This window comes from Oryza glaberrima, chromosome 4 (genome assembly GCF_000147395.1).
Source record: "Oryza glaberrima chromosome 4, OglaRS2, whole genome shotgun sequence".
NCBI classification, from domain to species: Eukaryota; Viridiplantae; Streptophyta; class Magnoliopsida; order Poales; family Poaceae; genus Oryza; species Oryza glaberrima.
The window spans coordinates 27,161,772-27,189,714 of NC_068329.1; the positions used below are offsets into that span (position 1 = coordinate 27,161,772).

The window sequence follows — 27,943 nt, forward strand, 5'->3', positions numbered from 1 at the left end:
TTACACCACGCAATCGGCCAGACTGTCCAATGCCTGGGAAAGGAGAAAAAAGCAAAATAAAATAAAAAACTGAGGCTTAGAAAAAGAAAACTACGACGGCTGAAAAAAAAAATGTCAAGAGCACATGCACGCGGCTAATTAACGTGCTGCGATCTCTTAATATATGCAGTACAATTTTGACGGTCAGTAAAACTGGCAACCAAAGTCGGTCTTCAAAGAAAAACTAACCAAAGGGTCTTTCAAAAACTAGCAACTAAGCTAGTCCATACGCTGCATTTTTCCAGATACCTTCCAGGGCTCTCCACTCATCTGGACCAGACCACAAATCTCACCATCATCTGTTACTCTCCGTGACTCCGTGTAGGGTATAGCTAATGTTTTTTTTTTCCTACCAACTTACAATTCTAAACTAAATGAATTGTCTGTTTGTGCATGAAATTAATAATGACGTGCAAACATCGACTAATTTTTTTTCCGGCGTTGAACTGATTCATATTACTATTACATTGTTAATCACATTGTGCAAATTGGAAATGACTAGAACAGTATAAAAAAATAGTGTGAATGGCATTGATTTCTGGGAAACTATTTTGATCCCTCGAGCTAATATCTCCTCGTTATTTGCATGTCAATTAAACGGTTATGAAAAAAAAATTTAAAAAAAGAGAAGATGTATTAACATGTGATATTACACTACACAAACATGTAAGTTCAAATTCAACTTCTACATTTCGTAACGAAAAAAAACAAATTAAACCGCAGCTAGTTAATGTATATTCACAGTCAACTTAATTTAAACTTGTATGTTTACAGGGCGATATATGATATGTTAATATATCTTTTTTTTCAAATTTTTTCATAACTATTTAAGTGGCATGAAAACAATGAGGAGATATCCTCTCGAGAGATAAAGTCTACTTCCTTGATTTCCGGCATCTTTATAAATAGAACATCCATCCATCCATCCATGATTCACACTCAAACCGATCACCAAACATTTCTCGACACACTCGCGCGCGCAGGTACACAAACATGGTGCACGAGGCTATCAATGGACATGGCCACGAGGTGACCGTGAAGGTGACGTCGGCGTCGACGGTGGCGCCGGCGCTGCCGGTGCAGGAGCACCGGCTGCCGCTGTCCAACCTCGACCTCATCCTGCCGCCCATGGACGTCGGCGTCTTCTTCTGCTACGGCGCCGGCGAGGGCTCCGGCGGCGGCGGCGCGCTGCTGCCGGCGGCGACCCTCAAGGCCGCGCTGGCGAAGGTGCTGGTGGCGTACTACCCTCTCGCCGGCGAGGTCGTGGTCAATACCCGCGGCGAGGGGGAGCTCCTGTGCAGCGGCCGCGGCGTCGACTTCGCCGAGGCGACCGCCGGCGACGCCGTGCTGCGTCAGCTCCGGCTTGCCGTGGTCGACGAGAGCGCCGAGAAGCTTGTGCCCAAGAAGAAGGCTGGCGTCATGTGCGTGCAGGTTAGCGTCACGTTTTTTTTGGATTTTGCTATTTTCGTTACGACAGAATTTTGTACTCCTATTTTTTTAAAACTTTTTTTAGAATTTTGTACTCCTATTTTTTTTAAACTTTTTTTAGAATTTTGCATCAATATTCGTATTCTTGTATGTACAACTTATAGTTAAAAAAATAGTTTCTCAACAATTGTTTTTCTAAATGTATGATTTTTATATGTTTATTGTTTTATTTTGTTATTTTATTTAAAACGGGTTATTTTTTTTAAGATAATGGAATGAAAAACATCCCGGCCTTTGCTCAAAAGAGCTACAGCCAATTATTACAGTCTAGCACTCTCGAGGAGTAAAGTCTAAAATAAAGCAATCACACTAAATAAAAGAAGGAAAGGCAAACAAGGCAAGGAGAACATTATTCCAGTCTATCGGTGAATCTCCATCCATAGTTGGCAAAGAGTTGCATAACCATCGTCTCAAGCGTACGGCATGCAACCAACGGCCTCATCACACTTTTGTAGCTGAGCCCATAGCCAGAGCTAGTATGTTGTCCTGAAAATTATCTACATATAGGAAACAGATGGTGATTTATCAAAAACCCTATCATTCCTGCTCAACCACAGAACCCAACATAAGGCAGAGGCTCCAATCAGTATTAGTCTACTCTTTTTCTTATCAACCCCCCAGAAGCCAATCATCAAAAATATCATATATGTTACTGGGAAGGCATAATCCAAAAGAAAACTGAACTGCTCTCTAAATAAACTTTGCATAATGACATTCTATAAATAAATATTCAATGGTTTTATTTTTTATGCAGAAACAATAATTCAAGTTGTCATTCTAATTTCGTCTTGCTAAAATCTACAATATTCGAAGCCATAAATCCACTGAAAGATAAATACGTAGTCTTTCTTTTAAGCGAAGAAGCGAAGCAATATGTTTTCGTCGCTCGTACAGTTGCAGCAACTGCACACGTGGCTGCAAAAGTGCAAGATTAAGCAATACGAAATCTGTCAGCAGATGGATAGCTATTCCGTTTTTTGATTGATCGTATCGGATCCGCACGTGAGCTGCAGGTGACCAAGTTCAAGTGCGGCGGCGCCGTCGTGGGCTGCACCTTCGACCACCGCGTCTGCGACGCCTACTCCTTCAACATGTTCCTCGTCGCCTGGGCCGCCGCCGCACGGGGCAGCTCCGCCGCGCCGGCGCCGTCCTTCGACCGGTCTTTCCTCGCGCCGACCAGCCCGGCTCCGCCGTGCCCCGACGCGCTCTCGGACAGGCTCTTTGTCCCCGTCAGCTGCGTGCCGGCGCCGCCGTCTTCCGCCCCGGAGGCCGCCGCCGCCGCCGTCAACCGCATCTTCCGCGTGGCCGCCGCCGACGTCGCGGCGCTGCAGGCCGCGGCGGGGCCAGGGCGCACCAAGCTGGAGGCGTTCACTGCCCACCTCTGGCAGCTCCACGCCAGGGCGGCGGCGTCCCCGCCGCGCCACCGCCGTTCGTGCTGCATGGGCGTCGTCGTGGACGGGCGCACGCGCCTCCGCCGCGACGGCGCCATGGGGGCTTACTTCGGCAACGTGCTGACCATCCCCTACGGCGCCATGAGCTCCGGCGACCTGTCCGCCATGCCCCTCGCGGACGTCGCGGGCGACGTGCACCGGTGGGTGGCGGAGGCGGCGACGCGCGACCACTTCCGGGGCCTCGTCGACTGGGTCGAGCAGCTGCGGCCGGAGCCGTCGGTGGCGAGGGCCTACCTGGGCGGCGACGGCGGCGCGGAGGCGGCGGCGTGCGTGGTGTCGTCGGGGATGAGGATGCCGGTCGGCGAGGTGGACTTCGGGCGGGGGCGGCCGGCGTTCGCGTCTTACCACTTCCCGTGGCCGGGCGGCGCCGGGTACGTGATGCCGATGCCGAGCGCGCGCGGCGACGGCGACTGGGTGGTGTACGTGCACGCGGCGGCGGAGGTGGTGAAGGCGATGGAGGAGGAGGAGACCACCGTGTTCAGGGCCCTCGAGTCGGACTACGTGTTCGGTCCGGTGCAGCAGTAAACACATGCAAAAACACAATAATACACACGGTAAAAGTTGTGCCCGGGATGGCACCATCGTGGCATCACAAACATCTGCGTGCGTGCACATGTGTCGTAGTAACTGTAAGCTGTAAGCATTTATATACCGTTTTGTACTCGTTGTACCGTGGTACGTATGGTATGTTGTAAATTGTAAGTTTGTAACGGTCTTGTTGCATTGCTTGTACAAAATGGAAGGAAATTGTTATGCTTACTATCCGTACAAAATGGAAGGAAATTGTTATGCTTACTATCCAACTGTTCGACTTACGTACGACTGAATTCAACCAACGATTAATATGAAATGCTCCATTTTAATCGATTTATGGTTGCATGTCTCTGGTTAACAAGACCATGGGCCGACCTGAGCCATGTCTGCTGCTGGGCCATGTCTATTGGCGAACATGTCGGGCCGACACGGGAAACTATTCTAATCCCTCGAGGGGTTGTTCCCTCGTTTGCTTAAAAACCATCTAAACAGTTATAAAAAATTCTGGAAAAAATTGACAACATTCATACAACACATATATACAACTCCACAAAATCTTAAGTCCAAACTCAACTCACACGTCGAGATATAAAAAAGACAAATTCAGCGTATGAATAGAAGCGTACTGTTTATATCTAAATTTGTCTTTTTTTTTCTTGATGCATAGATCGAATTTAAACTTGAATTTTAGTGGACTAGTATGTATCATTATATTCTACATTGTCAAATTTTTTCAGAATTTTTCACAACTATTTACATCGAATTTGAAAGAAAAAGATATACGAGGGGATATCCCCTCGAGGGGTTAGAATCCACTCCCGGGCCGACACCTAATCTGGGCTCAAAGTTCACGCATGGTCCAGTACGTTGCCCTGCCCCAAACCCGCGCGCCGGCGACTTGACACTGCGCCGCGCGTCTAATTATTCTTGGATGGATTCCTCTCGTTTTCTCGTTGCATAAACATGCACGGAGATGGGACAAATCAAGAATCAACCTAAGGCAGGGAGTACTCACGCCTGAAATTTGCAAGCAAGCAAAATTTTAAAATCAAGGTTTGCTGGAGCTGAGACCTGAGCATCGTGCACTCGGCTTGTCCACACACACCGACGTCGTACTGAACTATTAGTTGATAATAGTGCATCGCGCATTAATGTTCACGCAACAAAGGGGTGCCCAAAGCTGCAAAGCGAGCGCAACTCAAGATTTCTTGTGATGAAACCCGTTCACTCGGGTTCAAGTTAATTATAAATTTTAATAGGGGTGTTCGTATTTATGGCTAATTATTATTTCAGTGGTAAGCGACGTACTCGTTGACAGCGAGATGTCTATAGTAACTTCATTAATCTCAATATATACTGGACTAGTCTTTCGAAAGTGTTCATAAGAATAAAGTGTACGTGTATATATTTATAGGGGTGGATACAGGGCCGTCTTCAGAAATTTGGGGCCCTGGAACGAAATGCCAATCGAGGCCCTAAATTTAAGAAAAATTCATATATCTAATCTAATATATGAGGGATGATTTTAGCTTTAGTATGTATTATTTCGTGCAATATTTACAAATATCATCATCTGTATAGTGTTTTTTAAATAAAATCTTCAATTGTTCGTAATTAATATTATTGAAGACATCATTTTCAGCACCTAAATCATACTTTATCTTTCTAGAAGGCATGATGAGGTGATTGACGAAACAAATCTATTCTATTTTTAAACAAAAGCAAAGACATGTGTTTGATTCAATAAGTAAACCATTCAATCGTTCGTTTACTCACAATAATGTAAGGGACTGTCTATATATCATTTGACAGAATACCCCTTAAGAATCTTGTAAATTTTGAACCACCCTATTGCTTTAAGATTTGTACAGGCAATCAAACCCTAAAAAACCTCTTCTTTCCTGATTCCCCCTCACGCCGCCCCGCTCCTCAGCGTGAGCACATTCTGCGCCGCCGCCCGGCCTCGTCGGCTGGCCGGAAGGTGTCAACGGCGCTAGAAAGGGCCCCCCGGCCGGCCTCCTCCCCCTCATCCTCTCTCTCCCACCTCACCTCCCTACTCGAGCTATCGAAGGTGAGATGCTCCCAACCCGGCGTCTTCCTCGTCTCCGGCGACTCCTCGCCACCGGATCTACCACCATAAGCTCGCTATGCCCCCGCCACCAACGCCGGCCCACCACCCTACTCCGTCCTCGTGGCTCCGCCGGCGCCTCGCCACCCGCCCACTCCGACGCCTACCGCCAGGCCGCTACTTCCCACGACCATCCCTCTAAGCCCAGCAAACTCCCTCTTCTTCCCCCTCCCCCTCCCACCCCTCCCCAACCCGGGACCCTAATTCATCAGCCCTCTGCCAGAGTTTGGGTTGTCGCCGGTGCCGGAGAAGAAGAGGAGTTTGCCGGAGTTAGAGAAAGTAGTTGGAGCACGAATTTATAAATTACCTAATGAAGTGATTAGTGAAACTGGCAGGCGGCAGTCGCTAGACGTTGCTTTAGGCTCGGCCTCCACGCTCGCCTCCAGTTGTCCGCCTCGCCGTTGGTTGCCGCGATACGTGCTACCGCCGCCCGCCCGCTCGATCGTAGGCTGCCTTCGCCGTCTTGACGCACGCACGTGCAATATGTGGGAATTATATGATGAAACCGCTCCTTCGTTCATGACTCGTGACACCTCGATGCACACAACTAAGGCATGCGATCTTCAATCGCTTGACGCTCACGATGCATCGGTTTTGCTTCTACCCAACTCTCCCCGTCCCATAAAAACCAATCTATTACTGGAGGTGACACATTCTAATATTATGAAGCTCTCATTAGCAGATCGCCAGGTATGTGGCCCACCCTAGGTGGTGGCGTGGGGCCCCCAAAAATTGGAGGCCCTGTGCGGTCGACGGGTTCGCTCTCCCCATCGATGGCACTGTGTGGATACGGGTGTGTTGTGAGCGTATATTTTGTACCGTGTGTTTCTTTAAAAAGAAATTGTCCTAAGCTAAAAATTGGGGCCATGTGCGGTTGACGGGTTCGCTCTCCCCCATCGATGGCCCTGCGTGGATACGGATATATTGTGAGCGTCTATTTTGTACCATGTGTTTCTTAAAAAAAAAATTGTCCTAAGCTACGAGCTATAGCTAGTGACAACTGACCAGCATGGCCTGTTCGTCGAAGCCGGCCGTACGTGTTTTGCGTGCTATGGACTATGGTAGCCTGTTGCGCTTGCGCGCGCACCTAACGTTTTGTGCGTGTGTGCATGCGTGCGACGGTGGTGTCTGTGTGCACGCGCGCGCGTGCTTTGTGCGACGTTTCGAAGGGACGTGACAATGAGAGGAGGAAGAGTACAGTGGACATGCGTACGTACAAACTGATGATCGATGCACACAGATCAGATTTTACATGCAGCCAACGGGTGCTTGTCAGTTTATTACGATGGTGGAGATATTAATAGGGATGAAACGTACTACTCCATCCTATAAAAAAGCAAATCCTATCTACGAAGAGGAACTGAAGTAGTTGACTGTCCGTGCTGACTGACGGAGAGGTTAACACCAAGTGAAGCAAAAGGGTCGACCTAACTACCACTCTATATATAGCCTGGACCGGAACTGGCCAGAATTCGTGAGAGATCAATCGATGTCATGCGTGTTAACTTGGATTCAACCATGCATTTTTGCCGGATCGGTGAATGTAACACCACTCGATCTCGCTCTCTTGGCAAAATGGCAACCGAAATCGACCAACCTGGCTTCCCCCTTAATTTGATCCCAAAAATATAGGGAAAGGTCATTACCACGAATATTATATATGATCCATCCATCTCGTTAGTTCGCTGGTTGCCGTCAATGCGAGCGTACGTACGTCTCATGCACGCGCTGTAGATAGAGAACGACGTACCTCTCCTCTCAGCAGTGTACGTACAGCACCGGAGTCGCTTTCATCGATAACCATTTTCACATGACTCGATCTGTACAAAATAAAAAAAAAGTCGGGAATTACCGTAACTATTTTGCTGATCATGGTTTATCCTTTCGCGGGGGGGGGGGGGGGGGGGGGGGGTCAGACGGACGATGATTACAAAGCTGGGATATATATTCGCTGTACCTCATCTGACTATCACATCGCAGCTGCAAAAGAAGAGGCACTATATATCGTGGGTGTGACAAGGGAAGGTGTAGCCGAGAAGTCAATTCGACCGATCGAGCCATGTCTCGAGTGGTTGGCCGGCTCATGGGGTCTCGATTAAGATTTTCAGGATCTGAATTATCTGTAGTTGGAAAACTAAACGATAATATAGTCTACTCCCTCCATCCCAATATATTTTACAGCCTACCCATTCTAAGACTACGAATCTGGGAGTAGCTAGCTAGTTTTCTTCGTAGGTTGACTCTTCGCCGTGGTCGGCATTGGTCAGCATGTGAGCATAACATCCCGTAGTACCACTTGGCACACCGATACGTCATCCTATTGTAGAGGTATGTTTTTTTTTAAAATTTGTTCAATTTCATATAGTCTGCAGGTAGGTGACTAATACGATAAAGTAAAAGAATAACAGTCGACTGATAAATAAAAAATGTTTATCATTAATCAAAAGCTATAATTTTTTAAAGAAATTTATTCTATTTTTCTATATCTATACTATGTAAAATGTTAGTAGTGGTGGTGTCCATTCCCACACCACCCCTACAACTGACATGTGAGCCCCACAATCTATGTTATTACATAGTCTTTTAAAGTGTTATCTCTCATTTCACTATTGATTTTCCTCAAATTTTAAAATCATCTGGTTGTTCAATAAGGAAAATAATATTATTACTTGGACTAAATAAGCTAATTGATTTTTTTACGAAAAACTAGCAGGAGAGGCTCCTACTGAAATGCATTGCCAATAGAAGATATTTACAATCCCAAAAAGTTTCTGAGAGGGAGAAAAGAAGACAAAAAAGAAAATAGAACTTAAAAGAACAATTAATTGATTTAGCCTAGTTAATTGATTTACCTTATTGATTGATTTAGTAAGGTAGAAACTCAATTTGTTTTCCGTTGCAACGCACGGGCTTTAGCCTAGTAGGATTTAAATTTCATTGCGACATATCAGAAATTGATCTTGTCTAAATAGCTCGAGATGCATAGAAGCAGCTGGTGATTAGCCACCAGGTAGAACATTGGGTTTCTCATATTATGGCTTGTATTATTATTATTATTATTATTATTATTATTATTATTATTATTATTATGTAACTACGGAATGTCAGAATTTAGATGATAATCTGAACTAGTTAGGAGTGTTGGAGATTCTATAAAAAGGCGGATAGAAGCTCTCCTAAATAGGGTATTCAACTGGTACATCGTTGAAAAAAGTAAGCTATATATTGTAACTGGACATTGGCTTATTTTCTCTCTCTCTCTCATGTTTATGATAATTTGTAAATAGTTACTACTCCAGTCTACAATATGAAAGCAAGGATCATCTAAAGCATCTCGCAATACTTGTACATCCAGATATAAGAACTAATTAAGCACAACTGCGACGCAGGAAACATCATAAAACTAACTTTAGTAACGCTACCCTTGACCCAATTTCAAACAAGTTTCAACAGAAGCAGAGATATGAAGCTTCAAGAGTTGAAATATAGGTCAGGTGGCCATGACTTCTATGATTCTCTTCCAAGCTCTTTCACTGTGAACCTGAACAGAGATTTGTTGGCAGGAAAGCTAGAGAAACTGCAGGAAATGGAAAACCATCTTATAGAAGTAATATTTATCTACCTAATATCTATGCAGTGTTTCTAAAAAAAAATCTATGCAGTGTTTACAGCGTCACTTATCTTAATTCTCCCCAACTAAAAGAGATTCCATCTATCCTACTCATGATATAAGGCATTGTCTTCAAAACTAATTTTTGAGTTATAATCTTTCATACACTATAATATCTGTAGCAAGGAAACTAGCTATAATCATATGAAAGTAAACTTAAAAAGTAAATCCAGCAAATTAAATTCAATTCATATTATAAGTCAAATGTTTTAAAATTAAATCTAAAACATGTGCGCTTATATTATGGGATAAAGGGAGCAGCATATATTACTCTTAAGTCCTACGAGTATTCCTTTTTTCTTCAAAGAGCATATACAATCATCAGTGTTTTCTCATCTGAAACGAAAGGGGGCTACAACCAAACCACACGTATTGAGTATTGACACTATAGTTGTACACCAACCCTGTATTCCAAAAATATAGGTAATCTTTAGGGTGGTCCAGCTTTAAAAAAATGGCTAGGTAAGTGAATTGCGCAAAAGTAATTTAACTGATTTTTTAACCTGACAAGGAACTAATAATGAAATGATCAACTGACTAAAGCATCAGATTAGTAAGTGTACTATTAACAGTTTTTTTAAGCTGGATTGCATTCTAAGTTGGTCACTAGTTTACCTAACACCCTGCCTTTAAATACCACACCCATCCAGTGTCTGAATCTGCAGGCCTAATTAATTAAGCTGAGCTCCACTGTCTCCACTCTCCGGTACACTACACACGTAGGTATATACCATCCAACATGGTGAAGGAAGAGCAAGGTGGCGAGGTGGCCATGGCCGCCGCCGCCGCCGTCACGACGACGGTGGCGCCGGCGCTGCCGACGCAGGAGCACCGGCTGCCGCTGTCAAACCTGGACCTCCTCCTGCCGCCGCTCGACGTCAGCGTCTTCCTTTGCTACCGCCACCCGGCGCCGTCCGCGGCGGCGCTCAAGGAGGCGCTGGCGAAGGCGCTGGTGCCGTTCTACCCGCTCGCCGGCGAGGTCGTGGCCAACGGCGACGGCGAGCCGGAGCTGCTGTGCAGCGGCCGCGGCGTCGACTTCACGGAGTCGGTCGCCGGCGAGGAGATGCGCGGGCTGCGGATTGGCATGGTGGACGAGCGCGTCGAGAAGCTGGTGCCCGCCAAGAAAGCCGCCAGCGTCATGGCAGTTCAGGTATATATATATGGGAGAAAATATATTTACCGGAAGCCCCTTTTTTTTAAAAAAAAGTTCAAAAATATGAATTTGATCTACCAACTAACTTAACTACTACTTCCTCTGTTTCACAATATAAGTTATTTTAGCAATTCCCACATGCATATTATATCTAGATTTATTAACATAAATATAAATATGGAAAATGCAAGAATGATTTGCATTATGAAACGGATGGAGTACTAGTATGTGAGGATAATTCTGATCCATCACATGGAAAAAAAATAAATGAAGATGCTGTTTTTCTGGAACTGGAGAGCTAATTAATGAACTAATAAGCTGGTATATATATATATGTTTCCAGCATATATAACTGAATATCACATCAAGTTATCCCCTCCCCTGGACGTTAAAATTATGTGGGAAAGAAAATGTGTGTATGATGTCAAGCATGCACTGGCTACTAATTACACATATACTTACGTGCTTTACGTGACATGGACGTACCTACCGCATATCAACCTACTACATGTTTTCTTTGAGACTCAGAACATGAGAGAAAAAACGTAGACTTGATATGATTCATGCATGCAGGATAAATTACCTGAAAGGTATATCTATCGACGAATTAACTAATTATTATCATATTGTTTGACCTGTAGTGGTACAAATGGTCAGTTCTTTGACCTGCACTAATCCACATGGTTAATATACGTGCAGGTGACCAAGTTCAAGTGCGGCGGCGCCGTCGTGGGCTGCACCTTCGACCACCGCGTCTGCGACGCCTACTCCTTCAACATGTTCCTCGTCGCCTGGGCCGCCGCCGCCCGCGATGGTCACGGCGGCGGCACCGCGCCGCCTCCGCCGACGATCCCGTCCTTCCGCCGGTCCATCGTCGCGCCGCGCGACCCGCCGCCGCCGCGCTCACCGTCCACCGACGCGCTGATCGACCGCCTGTTCGCCCCTCTCGGCTCCGCGCCTCCGCCACCGGACGACGCCGCGGCGGCCGCCGTCAACCGCATCTACCGCGTCGCCGCCGCCGACGTCGCCTCCCTGCAGGACTCGGCGGGGCCCGGGCGCACGAAGCTGGAGGCGTTCACGGCCCACCTGTGGCAGCTCAACGCCAGGGCGGCGGCGGCGGCGGCGGCGGCGGCGGAGCATGAGCGGCCGTGCTGCATGGGCGTCGTCGTCGACGGGCGCGGCCGGATGTTCCCGGACGGCGCCATGAGGGCCTACTTCGGCAACGTGCTGACCATACCGTACGGCGTGATGGGCTCCGGCGAGCTGCGCGCCGCGGCGCTCACCGACGTGGCCGGCGACGTGCACCGGTGGGTGGCGGAGGCGGCCACCGGCGACCACTTCCGCGGGCTCGTCGACTGGGTGGAGGCGCGGCGCCCCAAGCCGGCGGCGGCGAGGGCGTACCTGGGCGGCACCGGCGGCGGCGACGCGGCGGCGTGCATCGTGTCGTCCGGGATGGGGTTCCCCGTCGGCGAGGCCGACTTCAGGACGGGCGCGCCGGCGTTCGCGTCGTACCACTTCCCGTGGCCCGCCGGCGCCGGGTACGTGATGCCGATGCCCAGCGCGCGCGGCGACGGCGACTGGGTGGTGTACGTGCACGTGTCGCCGGAGTTGGCGGCGGCGATGGAGGAGGAGCCCACCGTGTTCAGGTCGCTGGACAACAGCTACGTGTTCGGTTGACAAGGCCATGCACGACAAAATAATTAATGTCTAATTATAACGTGTCTATCTTTTTTTTCTTTCGAATAAGAGAATGTGTATCGACTATCGACTATCGTCGTATGGGAGTAGTAGTGTGTTAAGGATGGAGTACCGTGTGATATCGCCAGATACATCAATCTTGGCATGAAACAGTGTGTGTGAAAAAAAATAAAATAACAGTCCATGCAATGTCACTGTAATAACTAGAAAGTGTCATGTAATTAACGAAATCTATTCGAAATCTATTAATCTTTGTACGTTGCACGTAAAGAAGTGCAGAAACGCGCAATGTTGATGGAACGTTAGTTGGCAACTACTCTACGACGGGATGGATGTGTCAAGATGACAAAAACCAAAATGGAAATGCTAGGAATTTCAGTCACTTTCAAGTTCCACAAGGAGGCGGGCAGGAATTCGAAGAGATAGGAAGGAAAGAGATAGCGAGGACTCAACCGCGACGACGACGACGGCGAGCTAGCCTTGGCCGCCAGTGGCGCTGGCACCCAAATCCCAGATGGCTTTTCTTCGAGTTAGGATTTTCGGACTTGGAGAAGAGGATGGGAGAAGGATGAGGCGGCAGGAGCATCAGATTTTAGAGTGGTTTGGCCACAAGGGTAGTGATGGTGTTGAGTCTCGATGGGAAGCGGATCATCTAACGTGAACTCCTCCTGAGTAGACCTACGAGCGGTGGAGTTCACATGTTAGTCAGCACGTTCCTTTGACTCCAACGTCAGAAGATCACAATCCGTCTCGACGGTGAGAGCAGGCAAAGACGGGATAGACGAGTAGGGTAGAGACACCTCGCTACTGCTCAAGCGTTGGGAGGGTGGGGAGGGGTGGTGGAGGTCAGGTAGGCGCTAGGGTTGGGTCGTTGGAAGTCGCTGCAGCTGGTGCGCTGACACGCGTGACCTCGCGCACGTACGCCGCCGGTGTCCTCGTAGCCTCCGCAGCTGCGCCTCTCCGATCCCCGTCGTTCGTCACCCGCCGAGCGCGCTGCCGCTGTACGCCTGGCTGCTCGCGATCCGCGAAGGGTGGAGTCGTGCACAGACCACCGCGGCGCAGCGACCGCGCGCATCACCCTGCGGCGCCGGAGCCCAGGAACCGTGAATATCCAAACTTTTTCTTCAAACTTCCAACTTTTCTATCACATCAAAACTTTTCTACACACATAAACTTACAACTTTTCCGTCACATTGTTCCAATTTTAACGTGAACTAAACACACCCTGATTTTCTTTTAAAAAAATGTTTGTGAACTTGCTTTTAAGTTAGTCGATTATTGATGATTTGACATTACAAGGCACTATTGCTATATTTGTATCGCCCTTTTACGAAATTTGTACTTATGCATGGGTATTACGGTGTTAAATAATTAGTTATGTATGTGAACTTGCAGTGGCCGATCAAAATAAGTTCTAGAGCCTGGCTAATATTATTAAGTATTTGCTACGAAGATTTTGCTTCTAATTCATCGAAAAACATTCAAATTTCATTGTGCAGGGTTGTCGAGCAGTAAATCCACCCCTGCGAACTTGTGAAGTAGAACTATCCAATGAAAAATTTTTAGCTACACCACTAGAGAGAGAGTAGGTGGCACGTGCAGCGAGAGGAAAAGGTTGTCTTGCACGAATATTTACGCAATCTGAACTGCTCAAGGCAACTAAATTTATAGGTATTTTTAAGTTTTTCTCAAAAATACTACGAAACAGCATATCGTTCCAACGTTCAACGAAATAACTGTTGTCATGATGACGTCAGCATGATACCTACAGGGTGTCGACGTTTGATGTCGCGATTCCGGTATTTGCATAGTATGGGGATCGTCGGTACTAGGGTATACGCGAGACTGAGGTAAAAGAGACGGAGACAGAGATTTTTATTCAGGTTCGGGCCCCTGAATTGTCAGGTAATAACCCTACATCCTGTTGGCCGAAGCCGGTATTGCTCTTATTCACCATAATCACACCAGTACTATATTTGGGGTAGCATATCCAACTGTTGTCGACATGACGGTCTGAAGGTCTGACTCGTGGTCGACAACAGGGTAGTCTTCCTCCTTGAGTTCGTGCCCGGCGAGATCAGAGACAGCGCAATGTCTCTCTTATCAGTATCCGGAGACACCGTAGGGGATTAGCCGTGCCTATCTCCGAAGTTGATATCCGGCGTCTTGTCTTGGCGTATGTTGGCTTGTATTGGCTTGTGGCTTTGTGGCGTCTATGTTGCCCATGTCTGTTGATTGTGTCTTCTATGGTGGGTGCGTCTCCTCTCCTCCTAGGGGGCTTTGTATTTATACCCATAGGTGTCCCCTTGTCTAAGTAGAACTAGGGAAACTAATATGGATACAATCCGAGTAGTCCTCGTCGTTTCCATGTAGAACTCTGGTTGTCCTTCCTTATCCGGAACTCCTCCTATATCCGCAGATTGTTTCCGTATAGGACATGGTATGTGGTGGGTCCTGCCGAGATTTATTCAACTATTATTAGGTATGTGGTATCCATAACCTTGACACAGGGTATCATGTCTAGTACCGAAGGTAACATGATAACGTGATACCTATGAGATACTCCCTCCGTTTTTTAATAGATGACGCCGTTGACTTTTTCTTACATGTTTGACCATTCGTCTTATTCAAAAATTTTATGCAAATGTATAATATATAAATCACACTTAAAGTACTATAAGTGATAAAACAACTCATAACAAAATAAATTATAATTACGTATATTTTTTGAATAAGACGAATGGTCAAACACGTGAGAAAAAGTCAACGGCGTCATCTATTAAAAAACGGAGGTAGTATCATATTTAGTCCTGAAGATACCATAATGATGTCAGCATGGTATCGTGCTGATGTCATCTAATCCGTTGGAACGGTATACCGTTCTGTATTTTCTAAAAAAAAACTCTCCTTAAGTCAAGAGGGAGAGCGCGCGGGATCGCGTCTGCCGCCTGCAGCAGAAAGCGCTCGCTGCAATGTACAGAACCTTTGCCATGACACATGACTGGGACTACTACCATTTCACAACTCACAGCCAAAACCAAGCAACAATGTATGTACACAACGGCAACAACCTGCACGCCCCGTTCGATTGATAAAACAGTTTATGCTGGTGTATGTATGCACAGACGAATCACCACCGCCCACCACCACCCTGCACACACTCACTACTCGCTACTGAACCCACAAGTTTGAACATCTCCAGTTTTGTCCTTGCTAACATATCTCATCTCTAGGGTCTGTTCACAACAGCTACATACTATAGGTAAACCATCTTTTTTCAGCACCACCACACAAATTCAATCGGAACGAAGAGAAACGCAGAGACAATGTTGCGAAGCGGGTGTTCAGCAGCGGAATCGGATGACGATGCAGGAGATGTCATCCTTGCTCTTCCTCGCAAGCGCTTCGGTCGTCAGTCGCTTCGCTGCTGCCTGGGGGTCCTTGATCGACTTCACAAGATCGACGGCTTCCTGGTTCTTCATTACCTGAGTTGAGCAAGATCATAAGATTTAGCAACTGATTTGTGGATGTACTTTGTTAAGGGCGGAATACTCAAATATAGATTGATGACTAATCATGGAGATCACGAGGATCATGCATTTTGCCACATGGTAAGTGCACAAGAAACCATGATATGTACAGGTCCTAACTAAACAATAGATATTTTTGCTCCGAGAGGAAGCATGGTAAAAACAAGCAGTATACAAGGACAGAAGAAGCGAAAGGAAAATGGAGATGCTTATAAACTCTTAGCATTAAAAAGACAAGATTAATGTAGGCAAGAGTTTTAAGGAATTATAGTACCAACCTTCCATAGTCCATCGCTGGCAAGTATGACGAACTCTATGCTTGAATTTATTGGTACATGCCTAACATCAGGTTCTGAACTCAAGTGCGCCTTGAGGCTTTGGTCCCCAAAGGCCCTCGCAACAGCAAGCTGACCATTTACCCGGGGAACATCACCTGTAAGCAGGTCATACAATAAATTATTAAGTAACATGAACTTTTTTATTTTCTGACCAAGAACAGTGATGAGACAGCTGAACAACAAAAATCATACCAGGAAATGTTGTTACAAAGCCACCCTGCTTCTCAATCCTCTGCCTTTCATTAGTTGTATGAGGTTCATGGTCAACAGTGAGCTGATTAGCAGCACCTCTTTCACACACAACAGCTCTTGAATCACCTACATTTGCTACCCACATATCCTTTCCATCAACGACAATAGCAGTAACTGCTGTTGAACCACCAGGTCCAAGTTGTTTGGCATTCTCCAAAATATATTTGTTTGTAGAGCGGTATGCATTCTTAATTGCTTCCTGAGGGTTAGTCCAGAAGATAGGCTGCAACATCAGAAAAGGCAAATGGTGAGCAAAAGATACATTTGTAAGGTAAATGGAAGGAATGAACGTCAATAACACATATTCGTAGTTTTGCAGGCACATAAAAAAAAACCAAAAAAGTAATGCTTACCTCTTTCAGTATGTTGCAGAAAAGGTTAGCTTTCAAGTAACTTGGAACACTGTCTCCCAAGTGACCATCAAAAATGGCAAAGAGACCAAGCTCATGGCTCTTGTCATACTTGTACTCTGCCACATGGTAGTCCTCCATGTCATGCCCAGATTTCCCTTCCACCAAGTGGAATCCATGAGTCACTTTGTTGCTTGACTGCTTACTCCTCCCCTTGCCGGTATCGGTAGATGACGAATTAAGGCATGTTGCACTCTTTAAGACCATACACAAATCAGGCAAACCAAATTAATGTCAGTACACACTGATGATAACCCAAACAAGACCAATGAAGAAAGGAGGTGTGAGGATTCCATGAAAATGGCACCAAAATCAGCATGCACAAGTTCTCAAAAACTTAAAGAAAAAAATAGTTCACTGTACAAACAAGGTTGAAGGTTGTAATCGTATCAAATAGCAGCATTCACAGTATTGTTCGTGTTAATGAATAAGAACAGAAAAAACTAGTCTTGTGGAACACCATTTTCCTTGGCTTTGAACTTTCATTTGAAATTGTGGGCAAATCAGAGTTTTTTTGGTAAACAAGTTATGACCTTGATAAATCAGCAATGTCTAGTTGTCTCTATGTATGACAAATAACATTTTTGCCGCTGATAGACAAATGTAAGAAATCTCAAACCATGATTTAAAAAAGGAGAATAATCCATCCCTGAAAATAATAGTAATAGACTATTCATAGGAACAGGAAAGTTCCATTTTCATCAATGAAGACTGCGGATTGTGATTGCTGAGAATAGTAATATAACATTTTCACCATTTTTGTAGTTCTAAAACATAGAATGTATTTTGTCAGAAAATGTTTTGCACAAATTGACAGAAATAGTCAATAGCATTTTTTTTAGATAAAAGCACATGGTCCAGTACTAGCCTTCCTATTGCCGAACTATTCGGAGAACATCACTATCTGTAAAGTGGTATAATGTATGCAAGGAGCAGCTATATTATTCCGAAACAATGTTCTGCAAAACATTTATTAGATGAACAACAGGACATTTTCTAAGGTCCAAGTGGGGGGCCACGGCATAGAACTGAAAAACAAACAAGAATAAAATCACAATTTGCAGGTAATATTAGACTTCATAGGCGATAGACGAGTAGTATTCATCCTTTTTTGTTTCCAAAGGTGATGTAATCTCCTAACTTAGTAGACAACGCACATGATCAAATCATGAGGATCATGCCGATAATCCCCCAACCTCTGCTCGATATCTGCAATAGGGATACTTCAAGAGCTACTTTACGGGTGGTCCAGGTCTGAACTCATAACACTCGTAAGCATGTGAAAACAGGTGTCTAGCACCGCAAGTTACTGACTCTTGCACGTCATTAACCACAGTGTAATCAAATCCTGAGAAACCAATTATCAACTACACACACCAAGAGGCAACTTTCCCAAGGCAGGCAAGAACAGATGACAGAGTTTTATTTCTTGTTTGGGTTCATAAACAGACAGAAACACATAACATTAAAATATAAAAACAAGGGCACTAATATCATAATCTGATTGCTTGAAGACAACTACCGCCATCATTCCGATAACCACAGATAAGGCTAATGATTTGCATGAACTGGTCTGGTTTGGTACAGCAAGGTTACAAGCTTAAGTAGGGAGCAATGCTACACGTACTAAATTTTTCTTACTAAACTTTTACTAACAATCATCTCAACTGTTTGATACAATCATCTCAACCGTTTGATACAATCATCTCAACCGTTTGATTTAAGTAGATGAAAGTTACAAAAAATCTAGATACACTCATAGCATAACAGTGTTAGTAAGAATTTAGTAAGAAAAAGTTAGTCCGTATAGCCTTTTCCCTAAGTAGGTGCACAGCAAGGCTCCAAGAAAGTACAAGTTGCTTACGGCTGGCACGGCAGCATGGGCGCACGCGTACTAAGTCAAAAAGGAAGAAGCGGAGGGTTGCACAAGTCCGACTTTGCTTGGAAGTTGCAACCCCATACTTGGAGATCCTGTGACTCCAAGTTAACAACTTGCACTATGTTTAGCTTTTAATTAACTTCCTCCGGTAAAAACAAAATACTATGATTTTTCCCCTAAAGGTAATGATTATTTTTTTTCCTAATGGTAATTAATTATTACTACCTATTGTGACCTCGAGCGCTCAACTGCACCCTGACAGAAAATTTCAGTGGATGTTTCGATAAACACGGATATTAATCAGATGCTTAAAAAAACGAAGCTCCTTTCAATCAGGCAGGCACCAGCACATCAAAGAGGGTAAACGAAGTTAAAAAAAAATCAAAAATTTTGCTACGCAGCCAAGAATTGAACCGCATGAAGACAACTCAAAATAGTCAAATTAAAGAAAAAAAAGGTAGGAAAAAAAAGAAGAAGAGGCGCACGCAGGCAGGCAGGGAAACATACCCGGATCATGTTGAGTATGTCGGGCCGCTTCTTGCCCCCGCAGGCCGAAGACGAGGAGGAGGTGCCGGCGGCGGAGGAGGAGGGGGAGCATGACGCCGAAGACGACGCCGACTGCCGCTCCATCCGCCCGACCATGTCCTGTCCAATCACCACGGACACAGACCAGCTCGCTCGCTCGCTCCCCACTCCCGACGACGACGACGACACAGCAGCAGCGCACGGGGATGAGAGATCTTCTGGGGGGAGGAATTTATATCCCTTGGTTTGCTTCTCCTGATCCGATTCTTCCACCACCAGCCGAGCCCGAGGCCTCTCGCGGCGCGGACACCTGTGGCGGTAGCGTGAGGAGAAATGGAATGGAATGGAGGAGAAGAAGAAGAGAGGAGAGGGAGGAGTCGTTGCGGTTGGGGTTTGATGATTGTGTTGTGGTGGAGTGGAAGAGCCGCGGGAAGTGGGTCCCACACCAGGGAGGGGGCAAAAAAATCGGCTGAAAATGAAGCAAGCAAGCCGCACCCAGGCACAGGCGCACAGCTGTGGAAAACCTGGAAAATGGAAAACATTGCTGTGCCCGGCGTGGATATGGATGGACACGGACACATCTTTGCGTGATAAAAACACCAAATTTGAAAATAGGTTAATAGTTTTTTAAATAAAAAAAAGGATGGATTCATGAACAGATATGTTTTCGTAGTAATGTTATTCTATCAGTATATTTGGATATGCATAAAACCATGCACTTATCCGTCTTAAAGGGTTATCGACAAAATTGCTCCCTAAAAGTTTTCTATTGTCTGGTATTGTTGATTACGTGTATAAATTAATGGTATGGCTCGAAGTGATACGTGTCAAATACTTATTGTATGTCTACAAAATGTCGATTTGTCTATATCGCAGAAATAATTGTTGGGTTTTTTACTATTGACAAATCATCCAATAAAAGTCCTTCATTGTCCTCGACGATGTAAGTATAACAATAATATATCTTATTTAGTTCCGTACTAAGTTAGTTTTGACTTTCGAGTGTGGTGCATATTTGTTTTTATCAACACGGAATACTGAATTTGCTCTAGTTGTAAAATCAATAAATTTGTCCCTTTAAAGTTCATGTTTTTAAATACATATGTTTTTTAAATAAATATGAGGGCGAGCTTGGATTTGGACATGTCCTTGTGGGATAAAATACCAAATGTGAAAATAAATCAGTGTTGATTGGATAGCTACAAATTTTTATGGGCATAACTACATAACTCTATCTCAAACTAAACCAATGTTGTGTAAATTGTGGTATACCTATTTGCTAAATACTTTCATATATCACATGATTTGATCACACGAAGACATTTAATTTGCAAATTATTTGATAGATGCAACTTACTCCCTCAGTCTTATAAAAAACCAATTTATTACTGGATATGACACATCATTCGTTGTACTAAAATGTGTCACAACTAGTAGTAGATTTGTTTGTTTAGGACAGAGTGAGTAGAATTTTGACAAGATGATCCGTACATATTAATTGGTTTCCAAATTTCGATGGCTTTTTTACCTCACGGCTTGGATGATAAACCGATGCCTGTGCGAACCAGGAAAGAAGATAGAAATTTTACAAGCTAAATATGTTTATTTACAACCTAAATATTTTGCTATCTGCAGTTCGGCACGCTTCCTGACTTCTATTTTCATTTCCTTTGGGTATCGTTTTTCGTTTCGGTGCCCGGGAGCTTCCAGGAAGCTTCGTCCAGCTCCCACCCATGGCAATAATGCTAGGTGCACACGGTGGGATAGTCTGTCTTTTCGTTTGTATCTATACCATGATTTCAACTAAATCGAAAAGCTTGGCATGATTTCCATGTGTCCCTTCCTTAGCCGTGTTAGGTTGCTTCTAAAAACCAATTCAAAAGGCTGGCATGGGATAACCACATTAGACCCTGTCCCAAAAGAACAAGTCATACTTTATTATGTAACAAATTCAAGAACACAATATTTTCTTTTGTATCTGTGCTATGCCTTTTTCTAACAAACTTAAAGATACCACAATTTTTTTTTTTTGCTTATAGTGTCATACTCCATGACACCATATATAGCAGCTATTCCACTTTAAAACACTTCTCTTCAGCAAACTTTTTTTTGAATTATTCCAAAAGGGGCAATGCAACGTAAGGTGCATGACTCTCTCGTATCCTCGAAGAAAATAATAAAAGAGATATATTATGACTTTTTGTGGGTGCTAATGTTTGAGTGCACCGTGCACGATATTACCTAAATGGTATCCACAATTACATAGATATAGGTGTTACAAAATGCATCTTATATAATTATTCTTTTGACTCCATGTTATATTTGATCGATGGGTTTAGTGGTCAAAACTTATACATATTATATATTTATATATACAGTTATCGGAGAATGAACTCCTCCACCAGGGAACCGTGAGGCCCCCCTTTATGAGTTCGGCCGGGGACAGCAGGTGAGATTCGAGGGCTTGGTAAGCGAAGCTGTGTGATTTGAGGGGGTTCAATCCCCCAAAGACGATGAGACAAAAGAGGTTTATACAGGTTCGGGCCGCTAAGAAGCGTAATACCCTACTCCTGTGCTTGATTGATTGGGTGTAGAACACAAGTGCTCGGGGTTGCGAGACCCAAGTGCCGGTTCGCTCAGAAGTCCTCCCCCCTCCCTACTTCTCTCACTAGGCCTGGATCTCCTTTTATACCTCAAGGGGTTACTACATAGGCCCAACAACCTAACTTCGTCGAGAAGTATTACAATCTTTGCATTAAATGCATGTCTTGTTCCTTAACTTGGAAGCCGCATACACGTCGCCTTGGTCGTGGGGCCTACCAAACCATGCCGCCTGACACGGGGGGCGCCCAAGTCATTCACCATTTAATGGGTGAAGACTTCTGGGCTCCTATTACACCGGGAAACGGGAGCCTAGCTTTGACCAGAGCGGGAGGACCAACTCCGGCTGGGATAAGAGGATGAGAACCTCTCACCATCATTATTTGATGGGACATGTCAGGCTGCACGCCGCCTGACACACGAGCAGCGCACAGGCGTACTAGCCAGTCCCATGGGTCATTCGACCGGTTGAGTACACTGCACGCCGCATTGGCGCAACCACTCGGGTCGCCATAAATGCGGGTAGGTGGGCACCTGTAGGCGGGCACCTAACTCAGCGTACGTGGTGACCTAGAGAGGGGGTCGGGGGAGCCCGACCCCTAGCCACGGGAGGGGGCGGCCACTGCCCGACCTCGGGCCCGATCCCCCCTCGGGGGAGGGCCACGTGGCGCCTGGGACAGCCTTCTCCCTCTAGTCTCGGCCAGGGAGTGGCCGTCACCCCACCTCGGGCCTGACTCCCATTGGGAGAGGGCCACGTGGCATTGGGGGGCGGCCTCCTCCGACTAGTCTTTGAGAAGGAGTGGCCGCCACCCCACCTCAGGCCTGACTTCCCTAAACATGATATTTTCGGGCCCATATCACCGACAACAGTTGCGAAGACAAGCATAGGACAATTAAGAGTCCAGCCATAGACCTGTTTTCTTAATCCTTTAAGATTCCATTGTAAATCGTATACATATTAAGATTGTTAAGCAAATTATTAGTTCATCCTTGGCTTTGATAGTTTGATGGTTTTCCGGGTCTTTCCCTATCTATATGTATACATCTTAATTGTAATAAAAAAGAAAAAAACAAAGAAAATGTATGAGTAGCAGTGGGTAGATCTGTTCCGGAAGATGAGTAACCCCGTTGTACAAACGTACAGTATAAATGACTCTTTAATATAAAGGGGATGTTACCTTTGTTTTTTCCAATATATGACACATCAGAATCTTCTAATTCGTTTATCTATTTATTTCTTTAGATATTTATGCAAATAAATAAACATACTAGGCATAACCAAAGCATTTTTTTTCTGATAGTATCACGAGATACTCTATTCGCTATTTTTTCTAAAACAAAGAAAATATTCCCTCCATTCCAAAATATAAAAAAATTGGTTGGATGGGACAGATTTATAGTATTAAAAATACGTCCTATTCAATCAAAACTCTATATATTTTAAAACGGATGGAGTAAATAACAATCGAATAAATATTTGTGGTCTAAGTTTGAGAAAAAAAAATCAAGCGTATCACATCACACATCTCAAAGAAATGGAGGAAGTACCGGGAGTACCGAGTGCTGTACACCGGTACAGTGCGCACGTATGGAGAACGGCGGAGCGTTGGTACGCGTGGCGTTGGCGTTGGCAGGGTCAGCAGCGCAGCACAGCACAGCAGGGCGACGGGGGGAGGGGAAGGGGACCATGCGCTGCGTTGGCTTCTTCTGTTGCCGGTTGACCCGCGCCAGAAACAGTCGGATCACCCGTCGTCGTCTACTACCGCGCGCGTGGGGACACAGGCTGCCGCTGCTGCTGTGTCGCGGGCGCGGACGCGCGGTGGTGGACGGTAGCCTGCCGGTCAGAACGACGTACGCGAGGACAAGCAGCTAGTAGCTAGCCGGCCGGGCCGGCGGGGCGTGCAGGGCCTGTGGCCTGTGCCCTGGGCGGCCGGCCACCGCGCGGCGGGGCCCGGACACCGCCACCACCACCCGTTCCGATACGAGGATCGCATTCGGCTACAATTACAAAGGCGCGAGGGATTTTTTTATTCGGTTTTTGAACTTTTCTAATTTTTATTTTTTACTAGAAAAAACATCTGTGCGTTACAATGGGTGAATTCTATTTTAATCCTATTATTGTTATGCGGTTTAGGTAGGGTAAATTTACTGTGAAATTTCGCTTGGATATTTTTTTTAAGAAAATCATGAGCTGCAATTAGTAGTCTGACTTCACTTCAAGTTAGCATGTGGGGTTTTTTTAAAAAGGATTTCTTATACCCCTCCTTTTGTATTTTCAAAAGCAAACGAGGTTAAAATCCAACTCAAATATGTATATGTATTTCCAAAAGCGAACGAACTTAAAAACCAACTCAATACCAAAATACCCGAAAAAAACGTGGGGCCTCCCCCACTGTGTTATGATAAAAAAATACCAGAAAAAACATATTTAATTTTTATAATAGTAGAAAATTTTGAAATAAACCTTTTAAAAACTTATTTTGATCTAAACATTTTAACCACGCCAGTCGAACCGGTGTGACAAAACAACAATATCACGTTGATCTGGCTAGCACGAGAACTCTATTTGCTCGCGTCCATCTGCTTGACGTAACAATATTGTTTGTGTGGCAAAAAAAAAAACTGTCACACCCGTTGTGTGTGGTGTATTAGTGGCCTGTGAAAAGGTTTAGATTTTAAAAATAGATTTTGTAATAGTTTATTTTTAAAATTTAAAAAATAAAAAAGGCTTAAGGAAAATCGTGAGGCGACGAGGGGTTGGGTGGGGGGCTTGCCCGGCCCGCGGCGACGCAGGGGGACACGTGCGCTCGCGTCCACGGTCCACGGCCTGTCTGTGTCTTGTGTCTGGGGTTGGCTTGGAGCGGCTGACCTGTCAGGTGGGACCGGGTCGCCCTGTGGGGGAGCAGATGACTAGACGAGCGGCACGGCAACCCGCTCGTCTCTTTCAGCCAGGCCGTAGGGTCAGCAAAAGTCACGGATCTTCGCGTTGCCATTGCAAAACGAATCTAGTACTACGCCTGTTTCAAAATAAATTTATTCTTCATTCATCTTGTATATACCAATAGAAAGTTAGTAAAAAAAAGAATATCCTAACTTTGTCAATACCAATACAACTATTCTCACTTTATATACTTTCAATACAACTATTCTATACTTTTATAAATTCTGAGACAATGATTACTCTAAAATAAATTTATTTTGGAACAAATAAAAGAAACTAAAAATGAAATTATTATGAGACGAAGTAAGTAATACTTTTTTCGTTTTATAATATATAAGTATTTTTAAATTCTAAATTTAGACCACCTCTGTCTCAAAATAAGTTCATTTTTCACCCATTCCACACATATCAATACAAAACTAAAAAGAACTATTTCTCACTTTATCTACTCCTAATACAATTATTACATGTATAAACTTAGATGCAATAATTAGTATAAAATAAACTTACTTTGTGACAAATAAGAGGAGAAAAAAATAAATCTAATATGGGATGGAGGAAGTATTATAATATAAGCATTCATGTACTGATTTTCATGGCTCCTACCATTTCAATGATTACAAAGCTAATCAGACACTCGAAAAGGAAACATAAGCAATTCAAAATAAAAAAAATGACAAGTAAAATGACTAAAAAGGAACCTTTTGACTTAACTTGAGTGTTCGTTATACAATCTAAAAATCCTTATATTTTATAACGGATAGGGTACTTTCCCATGAGAAAGTATTAAGAAATAGATATATTTCGAAACAAATTTAAAGTATAGAAACAACTACATCTTAGAATATGTGAAGTAATATTTGAAAATGGTACCGAAAATTACTAATTGACTTAAATTTATTTTCTGTTAGTGTTATATTGAATTTGGTGCTAAATAGTTAAATTGACGGATATGCATGGAAAATCGATAGACAACCGAGAACCATTTCATGGTATCGTTCCCGACCTGTTTTCATCCCGTCCTATTTCCGCATTTGCTGAAGGCCATGAGTTGCAAAATAGCAATCCTGCGAGCTACGGCGAGCAGAGAAAATGGACAATGGACATTTAGAAAGCGGTTTCGCTGGAATGCCATCTCGAAAACATGTTTCGCTAAAATGCCAATATGCAGCGTGTGATCACAGCGAAAATGGCAAAAATAGAGAAAATAGCAAAGTTTTAACGAAACGTGTTTTCGAGATGTATTCTAGCGAAACCCTTTTTTTCAACGTGGTCAAATATCCATTTTCTCACGGCGAGCACAGCGCTCACGGCTACGGGAGATAGGAGGACAACGCCCGGCCGGTGCGTATGAGCGTATCGGCGGCAAGTGCTCCCGGCCAACGACGCACCCAGGATTGATTGATCCGGGGCAGCGATGGGCCGGGGTCGGTCGCCACTCGCCACCGCGGATGCGTGATGATCATCATCATCAGATCAGGTGAGATTGCATTGCGGCGGGGTGGTGGTAGCGCCCGCGCGCGAGTGCGTTCCATGATTGCGCGCTTCTATAACTCGGAAGTGGAGCCAGCGGCCAGCATGTCAACCAAAGGTCGTCGCGTGACGACACATCACATAATGAGTAGAGAATCTCAGCTAATGGATAACGAGATGTCGCTAGGAATTAAATTTAGAAATATACTATTCATTCATTTTATTTTTTAGAAATATTCGGAATTCAAAACTTTTTACAAAAATATACCGTCGATCTCGTACAACCATTACACGAAAGTGACGTGGACGTGACATCATAGGCGGTATCGTGCTAAGAAAGTGCGAGACCGCGCGGTCTCGCGAAACAGAAGAGCTGAACGGTCTCGCTTAACCAATCAGCGATACCGGATTTCAAAATGGTTAATTAGTAATTAATTACCATAATTAACGATTAATTAATTATTAATTAATCGCTAATTATTCTTAGTTAAATAATTAATTAGGTCATTAGTCACTAACCTAATGCAATTTAGGACGGTGTCGCTCTCTGCTTGAGCGAGACCGCTCGTCCTTCCGCGCTCTCGCGCCGTCGCCGCACGAGACCGCGGGGTCTCGCGTTTTCTCCGCGCGATACCGCCCTCAACGTCACTTCTGCGTCATTTTCGCTCAACGGTAGAGCGAGATCGATGGTATATTTCTACAATAAAATTTACATCACGAATATTTTTGAAAATAAATTGAATAAATAGTATATTTTTAAATTTAATTCATGTCGCTAGCCACTCCTATCTTTGGTTTAAATAAATGTGAGGTCTTGGGCGAGTTATGAAAGAAATAAAAAAGAGAAAAAAGGGTCTTGGGCGGCGTCAAAGAGGTCAGGGAGGAACTGATGAGCCAGGTGAGTGAGTGACACGCCTCGCCTGAGTTGCAGATGTGGCTGCACATCAGCAGCACACCCTGGGATGAGATGCCACCACGATGCATGACTTGCATCCTTTGGATTGTAGCAATGAGAAAACGAAAAATGTAGAAAAAACGCGAGAATGATTGTTTAACTGGGCCACAGACAAAACGTAGGAATCAAATGATAAAATAGACTGATTTTTTTTCAATAGATTGAAATTCTTACTAAGTTTTCTTCAAAATCTTTATAAGATTATTAATGTCATAAGAATTTTGAAGGATAAGATAGGATTTAATCATTGTTTCAAAGGCTTTTCTAGTCTTTTTCTATAAGATTAAAATCTTTTAAAATTTTATGTTTGATTAATCTTTTAAAATTTTATGTTTTTCCTACGAATTAAAGATACCTTAGTCGCAGTCATGACTGATCGGTAAGCAAGTATACTTTCTAACCATTTCGCAATACATTCAGTAAGAACTCCACAAGAACAATTGAGATGCTTCTAGGGGAAATGATATAGGTAATATGCTTAACTATTTCTTTTCTCCTGAAACCTATCGCATTGCGAACAAGTCATACTAGTATGTTAACTCATAGTGCAAAATCTTGTCATCTGATCAACGAGACCAACAACTCCGCAACGCCTGATTTTGATTCTATGGAAACTCAAAAAGGGATAAGAGTAATCGCTATCATGCATTCGTTCTCCCCGCACCTAACAATCAAGATGGCAATGTAAAACCGTCACCACGCACTAGGAAGAGTCTAACGATCCCACGCAGGTACATCACTCAACCAGTAAATGGACCAGGAAGGCCAATTCAACATCAACACAACCAAAAGGAAATGGGAGGATTGCAATTGACTAATCTTTTCCCGATGGGACGATATGTAATACTTGCACACATCTATGGACAGAAAAAATGGTA

General features: G+C 44.4%; 3 protein-coding genes across 3 annotated transcripts; 2 read left to right on the top strand and 1 right to left on the bottom strand.

The window, feature by feature from the left end:
- Nucleotides 1-994: 994 nt before the first annotated feature.
- Nucleotides 995-3,751, top strand: LOC127770606 (coniferyl alcohol acyltransferase-like). The gene is made up of 2 exons (XM_052296382.1): nucleotides 995-1,470; nucleotides 2,541-3,751. The coding sequence occupies exons 1-2, from the start codon at nucleotides 1,033-1,035 to the stop codon at nucleotides 3,501-3,503; spliced, it is 1,401 nt and encodes a 466-aa protein (XP_052152342.1). The 5' UTR covers nucleotides 995-1,032; the 3' UTR covers nucleotides 3,504-3,751.
- Nucleotides 3,752-9,985: 6,234 nt separating this feature from the next.
- Nucleotides 9,986-12,421, top strand: LOC127770607 (coniferyl alcohol acyltransferase-like). The gene is made up of 2 exons (XM_052296383.1): nucleotides 9,986-10,460; nucleotides 11,163-12,421. Exons 1-2 carry the CDS (start codon nucleotides 10,050-10,052, stop codon nucleotides 12,138-12,140), a joined length of 1,389 nt encoding a protein of 462 aa, XP_052152343.1. The 5' UTR covers nucleotides 9,986-10,049; the 3' UTR covers nucleotides 12,141-12,421.
- Nucleotides 12,422-15,215: 2,794 nt separating this feature from the next.
- Nucleotides 15,216-19,486, bottom strand: LOC127770608 (probable protein phosphatase 2C 44). Its single transcript, XM_052296384.1, has 5 exons — nucleotides 19,078-19,486; nucleotides 16,635-16,886; nucleotides 16,222-16,504; nucleotides 15,970-16,124; nucleotides 15,216-15,646 (listed from the first exon to the last, which is right to left on the bottom strand). The coding sequence occupies exons 1-5, from the start codon at nucleotides 19,210-19,212 to the stop codon at nucleotides 15,506-15,508; spliced, it is 966 nt and encodes a 321-aa protein (XP_052152344.1). The 5' UTR covers nucleotides 19,213-19,486; the 3' UTR covers nucleotides 15,216-15,505.
- Nucleotides 19,487-27,943: the final 8,457 nt, after the last annotated feature.